The 16,567-nt window shown below is 47.0% G+C and overlaps 1 protein-coding gene across 1 annotated transcript in view; it reads right to left on the minus strand.

Moving 5' to 3' along the window:
* shank1 (SH3 and multiple ankyrin repeat domains 1) overlaps positions 1 to 6,733 on the minus strand; it is a 139,625-nt gene extending 132,892 nt beyond the window's left edge. The window contains exon 1 of the mRNA XM_048617366.1: positions 6,482 to 6,733. Coding sequence (XP_048473323.1) covers positions 6,482 to 6,733 — 252 coding nt within the window. The remainder of the gene's footprint in view (positions 1 to 6,481) is intronic.
* Between the last annotated feature and the right edge of the window lie 9,834 nt (positions 6,734 to 16,567).

Consider the following 16,567-nt stretch of genomic DNA (forward strand, 5'->3'; position numbering starts at 1 on the left):
CCCCCCACAAACCGCCTCTTCTGTCCCCTCCCCAATCCCCCCCCCAACCCCCGAACTGTAGTCCCCACAAAAACCATCCTCCTCTCCCTTAGCAACACCTCTCCCTTCCCCTCACCCAGCGTTGGCTCTAGGAATCAGTCAAGGAGCTGGGAATGAAAAAATGGAGAGGCCATTCAGCCCCTCGAGGCTCTTCTAGCATTCGACAACATCACAGCCACTCTGTGGCCTAAACCTTGGCTCCATACACTCCGGCAAACACCAATCCGTCTCCAATTTGATATAATTCACTGAGTTAGAGAAAGTCCCACACATCTACCAACCTTTGAGTGGGACACTTTCCTAACCTTTCCCGAGAAAGGCCTCCCTTTGGTGCCCTCCTCTATCAAGAAAAAGGTTTGTCGAATTCCACTAGTTTGATGTATTGGCTGCACAGTTTGATCGCTGGCCCTCCTGTCTTTGAGCCACAAGGTCTTGGATCCCCAAAAAAAACCCAAAGAACTGCAGATGCTAGAAATCAGAAAAATTGCTGGGAAAGCTCAGCAGGTTGGGCCGCATCTGTGGAGAGAGAGAGACAGAGTTAACGTTTTGGGTCCAATGACCCTACTTTAAGTTGTAGCCCAGGATTTGGAAACACAAAGGCTGATACTCCAGAGCAGCATTGAGGGAGAGCGACAGAGTTAGTTACGCTGTGCTCTGGGTGAGACGTTAAACTAAGGCCTCAATCAGCCTTGCAGCTGGACATGGAGAATCCTCTGCCCTTTTACTTTCCCAAAAGAAGACCAAGGGAGTTATTCTGACTTGATCCCTAAATAAAAATTCCAAAATAGATAACTCAGCCATCATCAAATGGTCATCTGTGGGAGCTTGCTATGCAAGAAGTGGCTGCCACCAATTTACAAACATGGCTCCCCTTTAAAGGTACTTCACTGACTGTGGAGCATTTTGAGATGTCCTAGGCGCTACATAGATGCAAATCTGCCTTTCTTTAGCTTCTCAGTTTCTTTCACAGTTCTTGAGTCAGTTACATTGGATTCACTTGCATCCCTTGTTCCCCTTTCTAACTTGACCCTTTTAGTCCCAGTAATGTTTTGGTGAACTTGCTGTGATTTTGAAGGTTATTATAATCCTCCCAAGGTACACACTAAATCTCACAGGCAAGGTTAAAATAAAATCTCCCTATTGATATAAAGGACGAGGGTCAGAGCTCACTGGGCTACGATGACTCAGATATCTGGGTGCGTTGTCCACAAGAGGCCTTTTCTTGGTTGATACAGATAGTAACCAGTGAAGCATTGCGCTTCCCGTTCCTTCACTATCAGCGTCCAAGGACATGAAAAAGAAATTATTTTCTACAAAATGTCAGCTTGATCCAAGAGAGTTTAAATAATTCTCTTTGAAGTGTCATCATTCTGACAATCCTGAAACAAATTAATCTTCTCCTCACAGTTCTTTTGCTGTGTAGCCTCATCTCTCGGACCTCTCTCTCTCTCTCTGTCTGTCTCTGTCTCTCATGCTATCTATCTCTCCCTCTCTTTCACTCTCTTTTTATCTCTTATTTGCTCTGTCTCTCTATCAGTCTCTATCTCTGATCAATCTTTGGTCTCTCCATCTCTATTTCCCTCTGATCTGTCTCTCTCTCTCTCTCTCTGCACTAACTTTATCTCTCTCTGATCTTGCTACCTCTGATCTTTCTACATCTCTGATCTCGCTTCACTCGCTTACTTACTTAGTCTTGCTCACTCACTTTCTTGCTCTCTCTCTCTCTCTCTCTCTTGCTCACACACACACATTTACTCTCACTCCCAGTTCAGTCAAGTTAAGTCCAGAACCCATTAAATTTTGGAAGGAGTCAAAGATAGAGGGCTATGGAGAACAGATGTGTCAGAGAGATTGGTTTTAAATTGATACAGGGATTGGGGAGATAATGGAAACATGGATTAGTTTGGGATTGACACTGGGTTATGGGGCAGTGGGAATAGTTTGGGAATGATGCTGGGCTATGGGGGTGGGGGTGTGCAAATGGAACAGTGAGATTAGTTTAGGATTGATGCAGGGCTACGGGAAAAATGGAATTAGTTTGGAATTGATCAAGGGCTGTGGGGAAAGTGTGGAACAATGGGATTAGGTTGGGATTGATACAGGGCTATGGGGAGAGAGCAGGGCAGTGGGATTAGTTTAAGATTGATACAGGGCTGTGGCAAAGAGCTGAACAATGGAATTAGTTTGAGATTGATGCAGGGTTTTGGGAATAGAGCAGGACAGTGGGATTAGTTTGGGATGGATCCAATGCTGGAGGGAGAGTGAGGGACAATGGGATTAGTTTGGGATTGATGCAGGACGGTGGAGAGAGAGCGGGACAATGGAATTAATTTGGGATGGATCCAATGCTAGAGGGATGGAGCAATGTCCATAGTTAAATTTTTGCTCAGATCAAGGGTTGGGAGCAGGCAGGTTAGACACACTTTCCAGCGCAACAAATCCTGTCATTGTCAGAGCGACGGAAAGGATTTGTGAACTCTGACCTCTGCCAGCCATGCAGAGAAATGGTCAGTGATTGAATTTGTATCAGGGTCAGAGGAGTTAGTCAACCTGGGTCTGAGGTGAAATCACATCCAGGTCGGAGGTCAGGGTTCAATCCTGTCGCCCCTTCAGCTAAGGCCAGGTGGAAATTGACAGCCTAACTCACAACATTGTCCTTAGCCATGGAGATTGGGTTGCTTTAATGCAGTCCATGTGATGTTTCTCTTTTACAGGCCAGTCTAAAGAAGTTTTTCGAATATGTCCAACATGGCTCAGTCGATAAGATGCTTAAACTCTTAGATAAAGGGCTGGATCCCAACTACCACGATGCAGAGACTGGGGGTAAGCTCTTAATATACACTAAAGGTTCAGACCTGGGATGTTGGGGGTGGGGGGTCATGAGGGGAGGGGAGGACAGGGGGATGGGTCAATGCCGGGCAAGGAAGGGGTTGAAGAGGAAAGTTTTTGGAGGCAATGAGGGTGGGGAGAAAAAGGACAAAGGAAACAGGATGCATGAGGAAGAGAGAGTGAGGGAGAAGAGGATTGAGAAGGATCAGTGAGACATTGCAACGGGAGCGACATACAGTCTATGGTTCGGAAACGTCGAGAAATTCCATAAGTTGCGCTGCTCATTCAAACCTGCGGTATATTTCAACACGCACCACTGATTTAAAATTTGGACAGAAGAGCTGAAGATTCTATCCTCAACCTCTTGGAAGATTCTGGATGTTGAGTAAGTACTGTTTTACAGTCAGGGTTCTCCACTTTTCAGGGTTAGACTGGTGTACCCAGGTGCAGAAAGCTGTGAGGAAACCCATAACAACAGGAGGAGACCATTCAGCCCTTCAATCCTGTTCTATCTTTGGTTAGATTCTCTTAGTGCTAGGGAATGATTCTTGTTTAATGGACCAAATGGCCTGCTGCACTGTAACTATACAGTGATTCTGCAGCTTTCGACCTCAGATCAAATGAACAAATTACTGTCATCTCCTTTACTCGATGTCACTTTTTTTTCTGAGTGCTTACTCGCTCTAGCAGTTTCAAATATTCCTTAATAAAAACTGCAACAACTGCAGATGCTGGAAATCAGAAACACAAAGAGAAATTGCTGGAGAAGCTCAGCAGGTCTGGCAGCATCTGGGGCGAGAAATCAGAGTTAACCACCACAGATCACCAGGCGAAATGAGGTTAGTGACGGTAGTGGACCAACGTTTGACTTTGTGATCAAGCCAGGGTACAAGGGTGGTGGCTGCTGTTGTGTGGCAGACTGTCCCCTACATTGCGGAGGCCGAGCACCAGATCTCAGGTACTTCCTCCTATCTCCCCCCACCGCGGAACCATCACCCCACCCTGGAACATCAGGCCGCTGCGTCCACAATAGTCACTAACTTACTTTATCTGGTGATCTCTCCCCCCACCCCCACGCTGCCTCCAGCCTCCCGACCCCACACAGCCCACTTCTACCTCCTTCTCAAAGTCCACAAACAGGACTGCCCCAGCAGACGCATTGTTTCCTCCTGCTCCTGCCCCACAGAACTCATCGCTTCCTACCTTCACTCAGCTTTTCCTTCTCTTGTCCGGTCCCTTCCCGCGCTTAACATCTGCGATTCTTCCGATGCTGTATGGTAGTTTGAGAACGTCCAGTTTGCAGGCTCCAGCCGCCTCCTCTTTACCACGGATGTGCAATCCTTTTTCCACGTCCATCTCCCATCGGGATGGCCTCAGGGCTGTCTGCTTCCTCCCGGGAAAAAGGCCTGAACCGTCCCCAGCCTCCTCCACCTCACCGAGCTCGTCCTCACCCTCAACAACTTCTCTTTTCACTCCTCTCACTTCCCTCAGGTCAGAGGGGTGGCCACGGGTACCTGTGCTAGAAAACAGGTCAAAAATTATAAATACTTACTGCCTCAGCTTATTGACAAGTCTGGAATGCAGCGCTGCCTCCCACTGAGCAGGGTGGTTGGAGCGTCTCACTCACCACTGATTATTTGCAAATTTCCAGGTGATTCTAAAATCTCGCTTGTCAGTCTTGGTACAATGTGTCACATGTTTACCTCGCTGTCAGAAGGTCTAGGCCCCACTTTTTAAGCTTGAGTTTGTAAGCCTTGGGGTGTGGTGTAGTGGTAATGTTGCTTGTTAATCTAGAGGCCCAGGTTAACATAGAACATAGAACTTAGAACAGTACAGCACAGCACAGGCCTTTCAGCCCACGATGTTGTGCCGAACTTTTACCCTGAACCTAAGGTCTATCTAACCTCCACCCCTACCTTATACTATCATCCATATGCCTATCTAATAGCCGCTTAAATGCCCCGAATGAGGCTGACTCCACTATCCTCTCCAGCAATCCTACCACTCTCTGAGTAAAGAACCTACCTCTGACGTCTCCCCTATATCTACCTCCACTCACTTTATGCCCCCTCGTTAATGTGATGGAGACAGAAGTTCAAGTCCCACCATTGGAGCTGGTAGACTTTAACAAACCTGGAATAGTGTCGTGACCCTGGGGAGGTGATGGCCTAGTTGTATGATTGCTATTTTATTCACCCTGAAACTCAGCTCATGTTCTGTGTTCAAATCTCACTCCAGCAAATGGTGAGATTTGAATTCAATATTCAAAAGAAAATCTGCATTTATGAACCTGCTGTTGACCATGAACCCATTGTCGATTGTCAGGAAAAACCCATGGTTCACGGATGCCCTCTAGGGATGGAAACTGCCACCCTTACCTGGCCTGGTCTACATGTGACTCCAGACCCACAGCAATGAGTTTGACTCTGAATTGCCCTCTGGGCAATAAATGCTGGTCCGCCCAATGATACCCTCATCCTGTGAATGAATTAAAAAAGCTAACATCAATTGTTGTAAAAACCCATGTGACTCCCTGATACCCCTTTAGCAATCTGCCACTTTTCTCCGGTTTGACCTACATGTACAACCAAGTCAACAGCTAGGTAGCTGATTCTTAATTGCCCCCTTCATTGGCTGTATCTGCCATTCAGTTTGAGGGTAATCAGGGAAAGGCAACAAAGTATTGATTGATAGAGAAACAGTAACCTGGGCTAACATTATCAGTGTCAGAGGCACTGAGAGATGTTTGCTGCCCGAGGGAAGGCCAGGGGAGTTCCTCTGGCGATCGTAGTTCTTTGGATGGCTGACTCATCATGGAATCCCTGCTACAAAGAAAGAGGCCATTCAGCCCATCAAGCCTACAGTGACCTCCAAAGAGAATCCCAGCCAAACCCAGTCCACCACCGTGTCCTTGTAAACCCGCATTTCCCATGGCTAACCTACCCAGCCCGCACACCCTGGACGCTATAGCATGGCCAATCCACCCTTAGCTGCACATCTTTGGACTGTAGGAGGAAACCGGAGCACCCAGAGGAAACACACGCAGACACAGGGAGAATGTGCAAACTCCACACAGACAGTCACCTGAGGGTGGAATTAGACTGGGTCCCTGGCGCTGTGAGGCAGAAGTGCTAGCCACTGAGCCACCGTGCTGCCCCTATTCAAAAGATTACATTCTGAAAAAAATTCTATCTGGTAGTTGGTCAGAGACGTACTTAGGACTGTTAGCTCATCACTTGTCTCGTCCAAAATGCAGTTTCTCCATCAACACAGCTCTCTCAAACTTGCTGCTGAAAGTATCAGCTACAGTGAAGTGTGTTAGGGCTCAGAAAGGGGGCTTGTAACCTACCACCTTCAGTCTTGGAGGTCAGGGTGCTGCCCACTGTGCTACAGCTGGAACCAGATGGCAAGGCTTGCTCGGCACTGTCACTGCAACAGGCTTTGATTAGCAAAGATCTCTCGACAATTGTGACTGAAGGGAATAGCAAAGTCATAGCCAGTTGCTGAGGAAGTGATCTGTTAGTGAGGGATGTGTTAATAAAGTCTGCAACTTTGGGGAGCTGAAATTATTCCTGGGAGGCCACAAGGCTTGGTAAATCCACGTGTAATTCACATGTAAATGGCTGGTGTGGTTCTGTGTGTAAAACACGTGTAACTGGCTGGCGTGGTTCTGTGTGTAAAACACGTGTAACTGGCTGGCGTGGTTCTGTGTGTAAAACACGTTTAACTGGCTGGCGTGGTTCCATGTGTAATTCACATGTAAACGGCTGGCGTGGTTCCGTGTGTAAAACACGTGTAACTGGCTGGCGTGGTTCCATGTGTAAAACACGTGTAACTGGCTGGCGTGGTTCCGTGTGTAAAACATATGTAAACTGCTGGCGTGGTTCCATGTGTAAAACACGTGTGACCAGCTGTTGTGGTTCCGTGTGTCATACACATGTAAACTGCTGTCTGTGAGGTTCACTCCCTGGTACCTCACGTGCCTAAGCCAAAGACTGACAGAACTGATCTACCTCTGCGTTCCCATGGAGACTACCTCCTTGACGACAGAGGTAGAGAATGTTGGCCTGTTCTGACAGCCATCCCAGCGTTCCGTGCTAACGATGATGATCAGTGACTTCTCTCCCGCTGTGAGAGTGGCAGGTGGAGAATGATAAACATCAGGGTAACTTGGCTTCTTTGTTCACTCTGCAGCAGCTAGGCCCAGGGCCTGATAAACCAGATGCTTTCAATCACTTTGCTGGTGAGAAACAGACAGCGAGATTTTGATTTGATTTATTCTTGTCACATACACCAAGATAGAGTGAAAAGTATTGTATCCAGACAAATGATACCTTCATTAAGTATGTCAAGGTGATAGAACAGAATGCAGAATATAGTGTTACAGCTACAGAGATGGTGCAGAGAAAGATCAACTCTAATATATGAGAGGATCATTCATAAGTTGCTGAACAAAGAGACCTTGGAATGCAAATTCACACTTCCTTGAAAGTGGAGTCCCAAGTAGTCAGGGTAGTGAAGAAGGCATTTGGTATGCCTGCTTTTATTGGTCAGTGCATGGAGTATAGGAGTTGGGAGGGTCATGTTGCAGCTGTACAGGACATTGGTTAGGCCACTTTTGGAATACTGTGTTCAGTTCTGGTCTCCCTGCTATAGGAAGGATGTTGTGAAACTCGAAAGGGTGCAGAAAAGATTTACAAGGATGTTGCCAGGGTTTGTAGGGTTTGAGCCATAGGGAGAGGCTGAATAGGCTGGGGCTATTTTCCCTGGAGCATCGAAGGCTGAGGGGTGACCTTATAAAGGTTTATAAAATCATGAGGGGCATGGACAGGGTAAATAGACAAGGTCCTTTCCCTGGGGTGGGGGAGTCCAAAACTAGAGGGTTAAGGTGAGAGGGGAAGGATTTAAAAGGAGCCCAAGGGGCAACATTTTTCATGCAGAGGGTGGCACGTGTATGGACCGAGCTGCCAGAGGAAGTGGTGGAGGCTGATACAATTACAACATTTAAAAGGCATCTGGATGGATACATGAAAAGGAAGGGTTTAGAGGGATATGGGCCAAGTGCTGGCAAATGGGACTAGATTTATCTAGAATATCTGATTGGGCATGGACGAGTTGGACTAAAGGGTCTGTTTCTGTGCTGTATGTCTCTATGACTCAAGGACTCTAATTCTGATAACAGTGTGGAAGAAACAGTTCTTAAATCTGTTGGTATGAGTTTTCAAACTTTGGTATCTTCTGCCCGATGGAAGAGAGTGTAAGAGGTGGGAGGGGTCTTTGATTACGTTCGTTGCTTTCTTCATGCAGTGGGAAGTGTAGATGGAGTCAATAGAAGAAAGGCTGGGTTGTGTGATGGACTGGGCTGTGTTCACCACTCTTTGTAATTTCTTGTGGTCTTGGGCAGAACAGTTGCCGTACCAAGCTGTGGTGCATCTGGATAGGATGCTTTCTATGGTGCATCTGTAAAAATTGGTAAGAGCCATCATGGACATGCCGAACTTTTGTTAGAAAGCACTCCCACACACAAAGAGTGGTGGAATTTGGGGACTCTCTTCATTATACAGCGGTCAATGCTAATTCAATTGTTACATTGAAATATGAGGTACGCCAATTTTTATTAAGCAAGGGTTTCAAGGGATAGGAGCCCAAGGCAGGCTGAATGGCCTACTCCTGTTGCTGTGTTCCTAAATGTGGAACATACTATGACATTTAGGGAAAGGCTGCAATGGAATTCGACATGTTTGCTAGAAAAGCAAAGAACAGCAGACGCTGGGGATCTGAAAAACGGAAATTGCTGGAGAAACTCAGGAGGTCTGGCAACATCTGCATTTCTTCAGGTTGTTCTGTTTTTGCTTTTTCTTTCTATATTTGTTTGTATCCGTAGATGTACACCAGCAGATCCAGGCCTTCCATTCCCACTCCCGAATCCTGTTTGCTTCAGGATGACTGTAACTCATTCGTTTTTTGTTTTCCTGCCCTTACTGCAAGTATCTTGACTCTCAAGGATGACTGCCTAGTTGTTGAACTGACCCTCTGCAATAGATGGGTAAAATGGTCTCAGCCTGTAACCTCTGCTTCCACAGGTTGGAAGTTTTATCATGTGACATTCCAAACGCTGTGCTCCCTCCACCCTCCTGCTGTTGCCCACCCCCAATGGGAAAGGGAGCTGTCCCTTTTATTATCAAACTGGCTGAAGCTCGATTCATTTGCGAAAGATCATTCCTGCCTCTGATTGGTTTAGAACCAGATGGGATGCTCCGGTTTCCTCCCACGGTCCAAAGATGTGCAGTGTTAGGGTAGATTGGCCGTGCTATATTGCCCAAAGTGTCCAGGGATGTGCAGGCTGGGTGGGTTAGCCATGGGAAATGCAGAGTTACAGGGATAGGGTAGGGGGATTGGGTCTGCATGTGATGCTCTTCAGAGGATCAGTGTGGACCTGATGGGCCGAATGCCTGCTTCCCCCACTGTAGGAATTCTATGATTCTAGGAGATGGAATTGCTCAAAGGGAAATGGGGTAATTTTGTTTAATATCTCCATGGTTTTCCTCCTGTTTTTGGTGATTCGTGATTCATTTCTCGAGACTCCAGGGAGATCCTGGAAAGTTAGTATCCTGGCCTGAGATGTCAGGTGCTAATACTTTGCTGGTTTAACTGAGGCTCAGTTTCAAGTCTCCAAGTGCAACATAAGCTTCTAACTCACCCAGGGACCTTGAGCTTCATAACAGGCTCTGACAGATGCCCAGTGGAAAGAAAATATCAAATGCGATCTCAAATATCTTTATGTATCTCCCACGGATTATGCTGTTCGATGGTCAGTGTGGACTCGATGAGACGAATGGCCTGCTGTAGGGATTCTATGATCCTATGGCATTGACATAATGTTTAGAATCAGGTTTGGACAGTTAACCTGGCCTGACCCTTTGTGTTGGACCCATGGCCTGAGTCCTTGGGACAACAGTGAGTCAATGATCATGATTGAAAATAGGAACCTTTTTTACTGGTCGCGCATGGCCTTGTCCTTTTTCCAGCTGGGCGGGATGTTTGAAGGCCTCCTGATGGAAAAATGAACTCCAACACAGAGTAGGGAGTGAGGCCAAGTGGATTGCTCCTCAAAACGGGCCAGCACACAGACTTAAAAGGGCTGAAAGGCCCTCAGAACCACCCCCCTCCCAAAAAAAAAGCTGCTCTGCTTCTTTGCAGGGGTCATGTGCATGGAACGGGCTTGGGGGAGGGGAGGCTGGAGTCCTCAAAATCATCAGCGGAGTCAGTAGAGGAGGGAGTAGAGCCAGGAGAGGTCATGAGGGGGTCTTGGGCATTGGTGCCAGGGACAAGGTTGTGGGAGGGTGAGGGGCATGTATGTGGGAGTCGGGAGGGTGGGAGGAGGGTGTTCTCATTTCAGACTCATTGCTTCAGTCGACAGGAGGAATTGGGACAAAGGCCCTGGGTGTGGATTGCGATGGGAATAAACTTTCCAATTTCCCTCACAGAAGTGCCATTGACTTTGTCCGCGCAGCTGGAGAATTGTTCAGATGTGATCCGAGTGCTGTGTCTGGGAGGGGCGCACATCGACTTCCGAGCACGGGACGGTATGACAGCTCTCCACAAGGCCGCCATAACCAGGAACTACAATGGAGTCTTGGTAACTATGAAGCTGGAGGGAGGGGATATCGAGATCATACCCAAATAGCTAACCCCAACCCCCTCCCCTCCCAGCCCCCAGAAATCCTAAACTATAAAATCATTTTCGCTTAGAAGCTACAGAGACGCAGGAGAAAGGAAAATGCCCAGAAATTGCACATTTTTTGAATCAGACAAACCCTCTGGCAGCCAATAGTGCCCCGGTGCATTCTTCGTGGCAACCTCTCGACCAATCAGGGTGAACCCTCCAGCCAATCAGCACTCTGTTCTCATATGTAATAAGTTGGTGCTCCCTGTGGAATTTGGCATTCTGGCATGTGTCCTGGTCAATGCTGCAGGTTCAGTTTTGATGGTACTTCTCTTTTGCTAATGCTCAATTTCTGTTCTACTCAACGACTAATCTGTAAAATTATTTTTTTCTTCTTCTTTATTCCTTGCATCTGCTAACTCTTCCCGTTTTTCCATTTTAATTTTTCGTATCCACATTTGTAAAGCGCACGGTGTCACCTTGTAATTACACCCTGCCAGCAATGTTGGCAATATCTATTCATCCAGCTTTCCCTCAAAGATGCACTTGGCTCAACTCCAGGCACTCCCTGTGCCAAAGTATTCCACATCCTGCTATCTCTGCGCGCTTGTGTGTGTCAAAAAAAGCCTCTCCTTCCCTTCCTGCTCTTCAGGTGATGAGTTTAATCGAGTGGCTACTGATTTACAATGCTTTACCTCATGGCTGGTGGAACCGCTGGGGTGATGGGGATTGGTTAGCTCAGTAGGCTGGATGAGGGTGGGTTCAATTCCTATGCCAATTGAAGTTATCAAGGAGGTCCCTCCTTCTCAAGCTCTCCCCTCGCCTGAGGCATGGTGACCCTCAAGTTAAACCGCCACCAGCCATCTCTCTAACGAGAGTGAGCTGCCCTTTGGTGTGGTAAGGCAGCGGTGACTCCACCCAGTGGAAACAGACTTGGTGGGAGGGCAGTTGTATACTCAAAGGGGAAATATTGGAGGCAAAGATAAAAGAGACGACGCAGTGCAAACTGATTGCTCTTTGAATGGGCTAGCATAGGCTAGATGGATCGAATGGCTCTCTGTGCTGCAGACTTCTATTCAATATGGCCCCTTCCTCGCTGTCCCCAGTTTAACTGTAGGTATTTGGTCAGGGTATATTAAAAGGGAGACAAGTAATGTCGCCATCAGTTGCTGCAAGATGCTGCAACTTCAGGCACAGGCAGGATGCACAGTCAAACACAGAACTTGATAAAGCAGAGCAGCATCTTTAGAGCTTAGGCTACACAAGAATCTATAATCTAACCGCACCCAGCTGTCTGTCTTGCCATCAGAAATCTTTGAAAAGTGCAGAGTCTGCACCAGTTATGCAGGTGAGACTTTAAACCAAGGCTTGGCTGTCCTTTCCAATTATAAAAAGAAATCCCACAGCCAGGATTTCGCAGAGGAGTTCCGGCCGCTGACCCAGCTCTACATCACTGAACAAAGAAAGCATCAGCTTCTGTGCTTTTTAACACACTGTGCACAATTGTGTACCAGAAGGATGTGGAGGCTCTGGAGGGGATATAGAAACAATTTACCAGGATGTTGCCTCGTTTGGAGGGCACTAACTATGAGGAGCGATTGGACAAACCTGGTTTGTTTTCACTTGTACGCCGGAGGCTGAGGGACAATCTGGTTGAAGTTTATAAAATTGTGAGAATGGATAGTCAGTGTCTTTTCCCCAGGGTAAAAATGTCAGTTTCTAGGGGACACAGGGAATAAGTTTAAAGGAGATGTGAGAGGCAGGTTTTTTAACACAGAAAGTGCCTGGAATGCACTGCCAGAAGTGGTGGAGGTGGATACAATAGCAATGTTTAAGAGGCATCTTGACAGACACATGGATAGGCAAGGTGCAGAGGCAAAAGGTTTTTAGTTTAGAATGGTATCATGTGTTGGCGTTGTCCTGGTGTGCCAAAGGACCTGTCCCTGTGCTGTTCTTTGTTCCTTGCTGTTTGTGGGACTTTGCTGTGTATAAATTAACCATTCCTACAGTGGCTGCACGCCTGAAGCATCTCATTGGCTGAGCAAAGCTTTGGGATGCCTCATGGTCATGAAGGATCACTGGCAGGAAGCTAAGTCTTGGCGTTTCGAGTTGTACATTCGGGGAGTCATGACAGCACAAAGAGAGACCATTCGGTCTATTGAGTTGGTGGTTGGTTCTCCTTGCAGCGGTTTGTCCTATTCCTCTGGTCTATCTCCATCTCCCCATGTAGGTCATTCCCGCCAAATGCCCATCTAATCTCTTTTTGAAAGAATTTACTGTTTGCATTCCCATCTCCCTCCTGGGCAGTAGGTTCACTAACTGTGTAAAAAGGTTCTTCCTCATAACCTTTTGTTGATTTGTTCATGGGGTGAGGGCATTGCTGGCTTGACCAACATTTTTGTTGCCCATCTCTAATTGCCCAGAGGGCAGTTAAGAGTTGACCACATGTAGGCCAGACCAGGTAAAGATGGCAGTTTCCATCTTTAAAGGACATTAGTGAACTTGATGGGTTTTTCCGACATCATTAGACTCTTAATTCCATTTGTATTGAATTCAAATTCCACTATCTGCCTTGGCGGGATTCGAACCTGGGTCCCCAGAAGATTACCTAGGTCTCTGGCTTAACAGTCCAGTGATGATACCACTTGAATTTCTCTTGGTGGGGGTAAAACCACACTGCAGCGTGCCAGAAGGATCTAAGCTTTGGGAATCCCACAGAAAAAGACTGATTGTGGTTGGGACAAAATTCGATGATAAAACGCTGTAGTGATGAGGTTTAGGCCTTTCAGTGGTTTTGTTTTGTTTTTGTTTGCTGTCCTAGACATTGCTGGAATTAGGTGCTTCCCCAAATTACAAAGACCGGCGAGCATTGACACCTTTGTATCACACGGCTATCGTTGGAGGAGATACCAGCTGCTGTGAACTGTTGCTGTACAACCGGGCACAGATTGGCTTTGCTGATGAGAATGGCTGGCAAGAGATTCACCAGGTAGGCATCCTGCTCCCCTCCCCCCACCACCGAATACAGAGCAGTTCCATTCGAGCTCCCCTACCCCTCGAGACGTTGGCGCCCAATTCTTCCTTATTTCAGAGAATGTGAGTGTTGCTGGCTGGGCCAGTATTTGTTGCCTATTCCTAATGACCCTTGAGGGGGTTGCGTGGTGCAGTCCCTGCCTCGGGGCCAGAAGCTCCAGGTCTCCCTCCAGGACTTCTCATGAAGTTTACAAATGGATAGGTTCGTGGAATGGGCCGAACGTTGGTGTCCGAAGGAGTTCTGCTCCAAAGGTTCTTTCTGGTGTTCTGCTCACCATTTATCCCTGAGAAAACACTGCGATAAAAAGCAGACAACTGGACTTCCTATCACGGTGACTCAGTAGTTAACACTGCTGCCTCACAGTGTTAGGGACCCGGGTTTGATCCCACCCTCAGGTGACTGTGTGTGTCTGTGCGGATTTCCTCCGGGTGCTCCGGTTTCTCTCCCCCTGTCCAAAGATGTCGAATAAGTAAAAGAAAGTTTTGGAGGGATATGGGCCAAACGCAGGCAGGTGGCAGTAGTTCGGTTTGAAAACATGGACTGGTTGAACCGAAAGGTCTGTTTCTATGCTCTGTGTACAGGTTAGGATGGATTGGCCATGCTACATTGCCCCATGGTGTCCGGGGATGTGCAGTTTAGCTGGGTCAGCCATAGTCAATGCAGAGGTGGGTGGGATGCTGTTTGGAGGGTCGATGCAGACTCAATGGGCTGAAAGGCCTCTATCTTCACCTTGGGATTCTGTGAATCTTCAGAACTAGAAGCAACTAGGAAGAGCCTCTCTCTCCAACAGGCCCTGCTGGTTTTCTGTCCCTTGCCTCCCCTCCACTCTCAGTCTTTGTCTCTGACAGGCTTGCCATCACGGTCATGCACAGCATCTGGAAATTCTGTTATTCTACGGAGCAGAAATCAACAGCCTGAATGCATCGGGGAACACAGCGCTACATCTGTGTGCTCTGTACAACAGGGTCGGTATCTGATGTGAGTTATGTTGAATGAGTTACTGTATTCTTTTTATGGGATTAGTTGCTGTTTACTGCCTCCAGTTACTCTGCCCCTTTTTTACCCCTGTCATTACCGCAACCTCTGGGCACCCGACTTATCTAAGAGAGTTCCTACACAGCGTAACCAAATTCTGGGTGGACCAGTTGGTTTATACATAGAGTAAGAAATAACCTGGGAGCGAGTGACAAACTGGAATCTAATGAAGGAGTTCAGGTTGGTGAGGGAGGGGTGTTATCTGCAGAATAACAGATATCCAGGAGAGGCTGGGATCTAATAGAGGTACGTGAGTGGCTTATGTACAGAATAAAAGACACCTGACAGTGAGTAACAGGCAGTAATCTAAGGGAGGGCTTTATATATAGAAATACTGACACCTCGAGAAAGGTACAAACTGCAATCTAATGGCAGGCTCAGGAGGTTTATATATAGAATAATGGATACTTGGGAGTGATTTACAGTCTGGAAATTAATCTGGGGATTTGGGGAGCTTTTTTTAAGAACCACAGATATCCGAGAGTGAGTTACAGACTGGGATCTAATCAAGGGGCTGGTTTATATATAGAATAACAGATACGCTGGAGTGAGTTACAGACTGGAATCTGATCAAGGGGTTCAGGGACGATTATGTATAAAATAACAGATACCCTGGAGTGAGTTACAGACTGGAAGCTAACCAAAGGGTTCAGGGAGGATTATGTGTAAAATAACAGATACCCTGGAGTGAGTTACAGAATGGAATCTAATCAAGGGGATGGTTTATATATAGAATAACAGATACCCGAGAGTGAGTTACAGACTGGAATCTAATTGATGGGTTCAGGGATTTAGATACGGAATAACAGATACCCTGGAGTGAGTTACAGACAGCAATCAAGTTTGGGTGGGGGAGTAGAATTTGGGGGTTATTATATTCAGAGGAACTGATACCAGGGAGTGAATTACAGGAAGCTGGTTTGGGGATTGCTATGTTATGAGACAGTATTTGGAGCATTGATTGTTTTTTGCATTTCTGTTTCAACATGCAGACTCCATGCAAACCCCATGCGTGCCCGCGTGTGACATCCATGATCTACCCAAATTACATTAAACTTGTCATAGTGTTAAGAGCTTGGATGGGGAGAAATTTGCTAAGTGTGTACAAGAAAACTTTCTTTTTCAATATGTGGAAGCTAGTGCAATTATAACATGAAAAAGGCATCTGGATAACTACATGAATAGGAAGTGTTTGGAGGGATATGGGCCAAATGCTGGGAAATGGGACGAGGTCAGTTCAGGATATCTGGTCGGCATGGACAAGTTGAGATGGGTGAGCCTGACATCAGTGGTGGGTAAGTTGTTGGAAGGGATTCTGAGGGACAGGATTTACATGCATTTGGAAAAGCAAGGATTGATTAGGGATAGTCAACATGGCTTTGTGTGTGGGAAATCGTGTCTCACTAACTTGATTGAATTTTTTGAAGAGGTGACAAAGAGATTTGATGAGACAGAGTGGTAGATGTTGTCAATATGGACTTCAGCAAGGCCTTCAAAAAGGTTCCACATGGTAGACTGGTTAGTAAGTTTAGATCACAGGGAATGCAGGGGGAGCTAGCCAGTTGGATACAAAATTGGTTTGAAGGTAGGAGACAGATGGTGGTGGTAGAGGCAACAAGGTGCAGGGCTGGATGAACACAGCAGGCCAAGCAGCATCATAGGAGCAGAAAGGCTGACGTTTCGGGACTAGACCCTTCATCAGAAAAGGGGGAGGGGAAGGGGGTTCTGAAATAAATAGAGAGAGAGGGGGAGGCGGATAGAAGATGGATAGAGGAGAGGATAGGTGGAGAGGAAACAGACAGGTCGAAGAGGCGGGGATGGGGCCAGTAAAGGTGAGCGTAGGTGGGAAGTTAGGGAGGGGATAGGTCAGTCCAGGGAGGACGGACAGGTCAAGGGGACAGGATGAGGTTAGTTGCTAGGAGATCGGGGTGCGGCTTGAGGTGGGAGGAGGGATAGGTGGGAGG

The sequence above is a fragment of the Rhincodon typus genome, chromosome 37 (assembly GCF_021869965.1).
Source record: "Rhincodon typus isolate 14 chromosome 37, sRhiTyp1.1, whole genome shotgun sequence".
NCBI lineage: Eukaryota > Metazoa > Chordata > Chondrichthyes > Orectolobiformes > Rhincodontidae > Rhincodon > Rhincodon typus.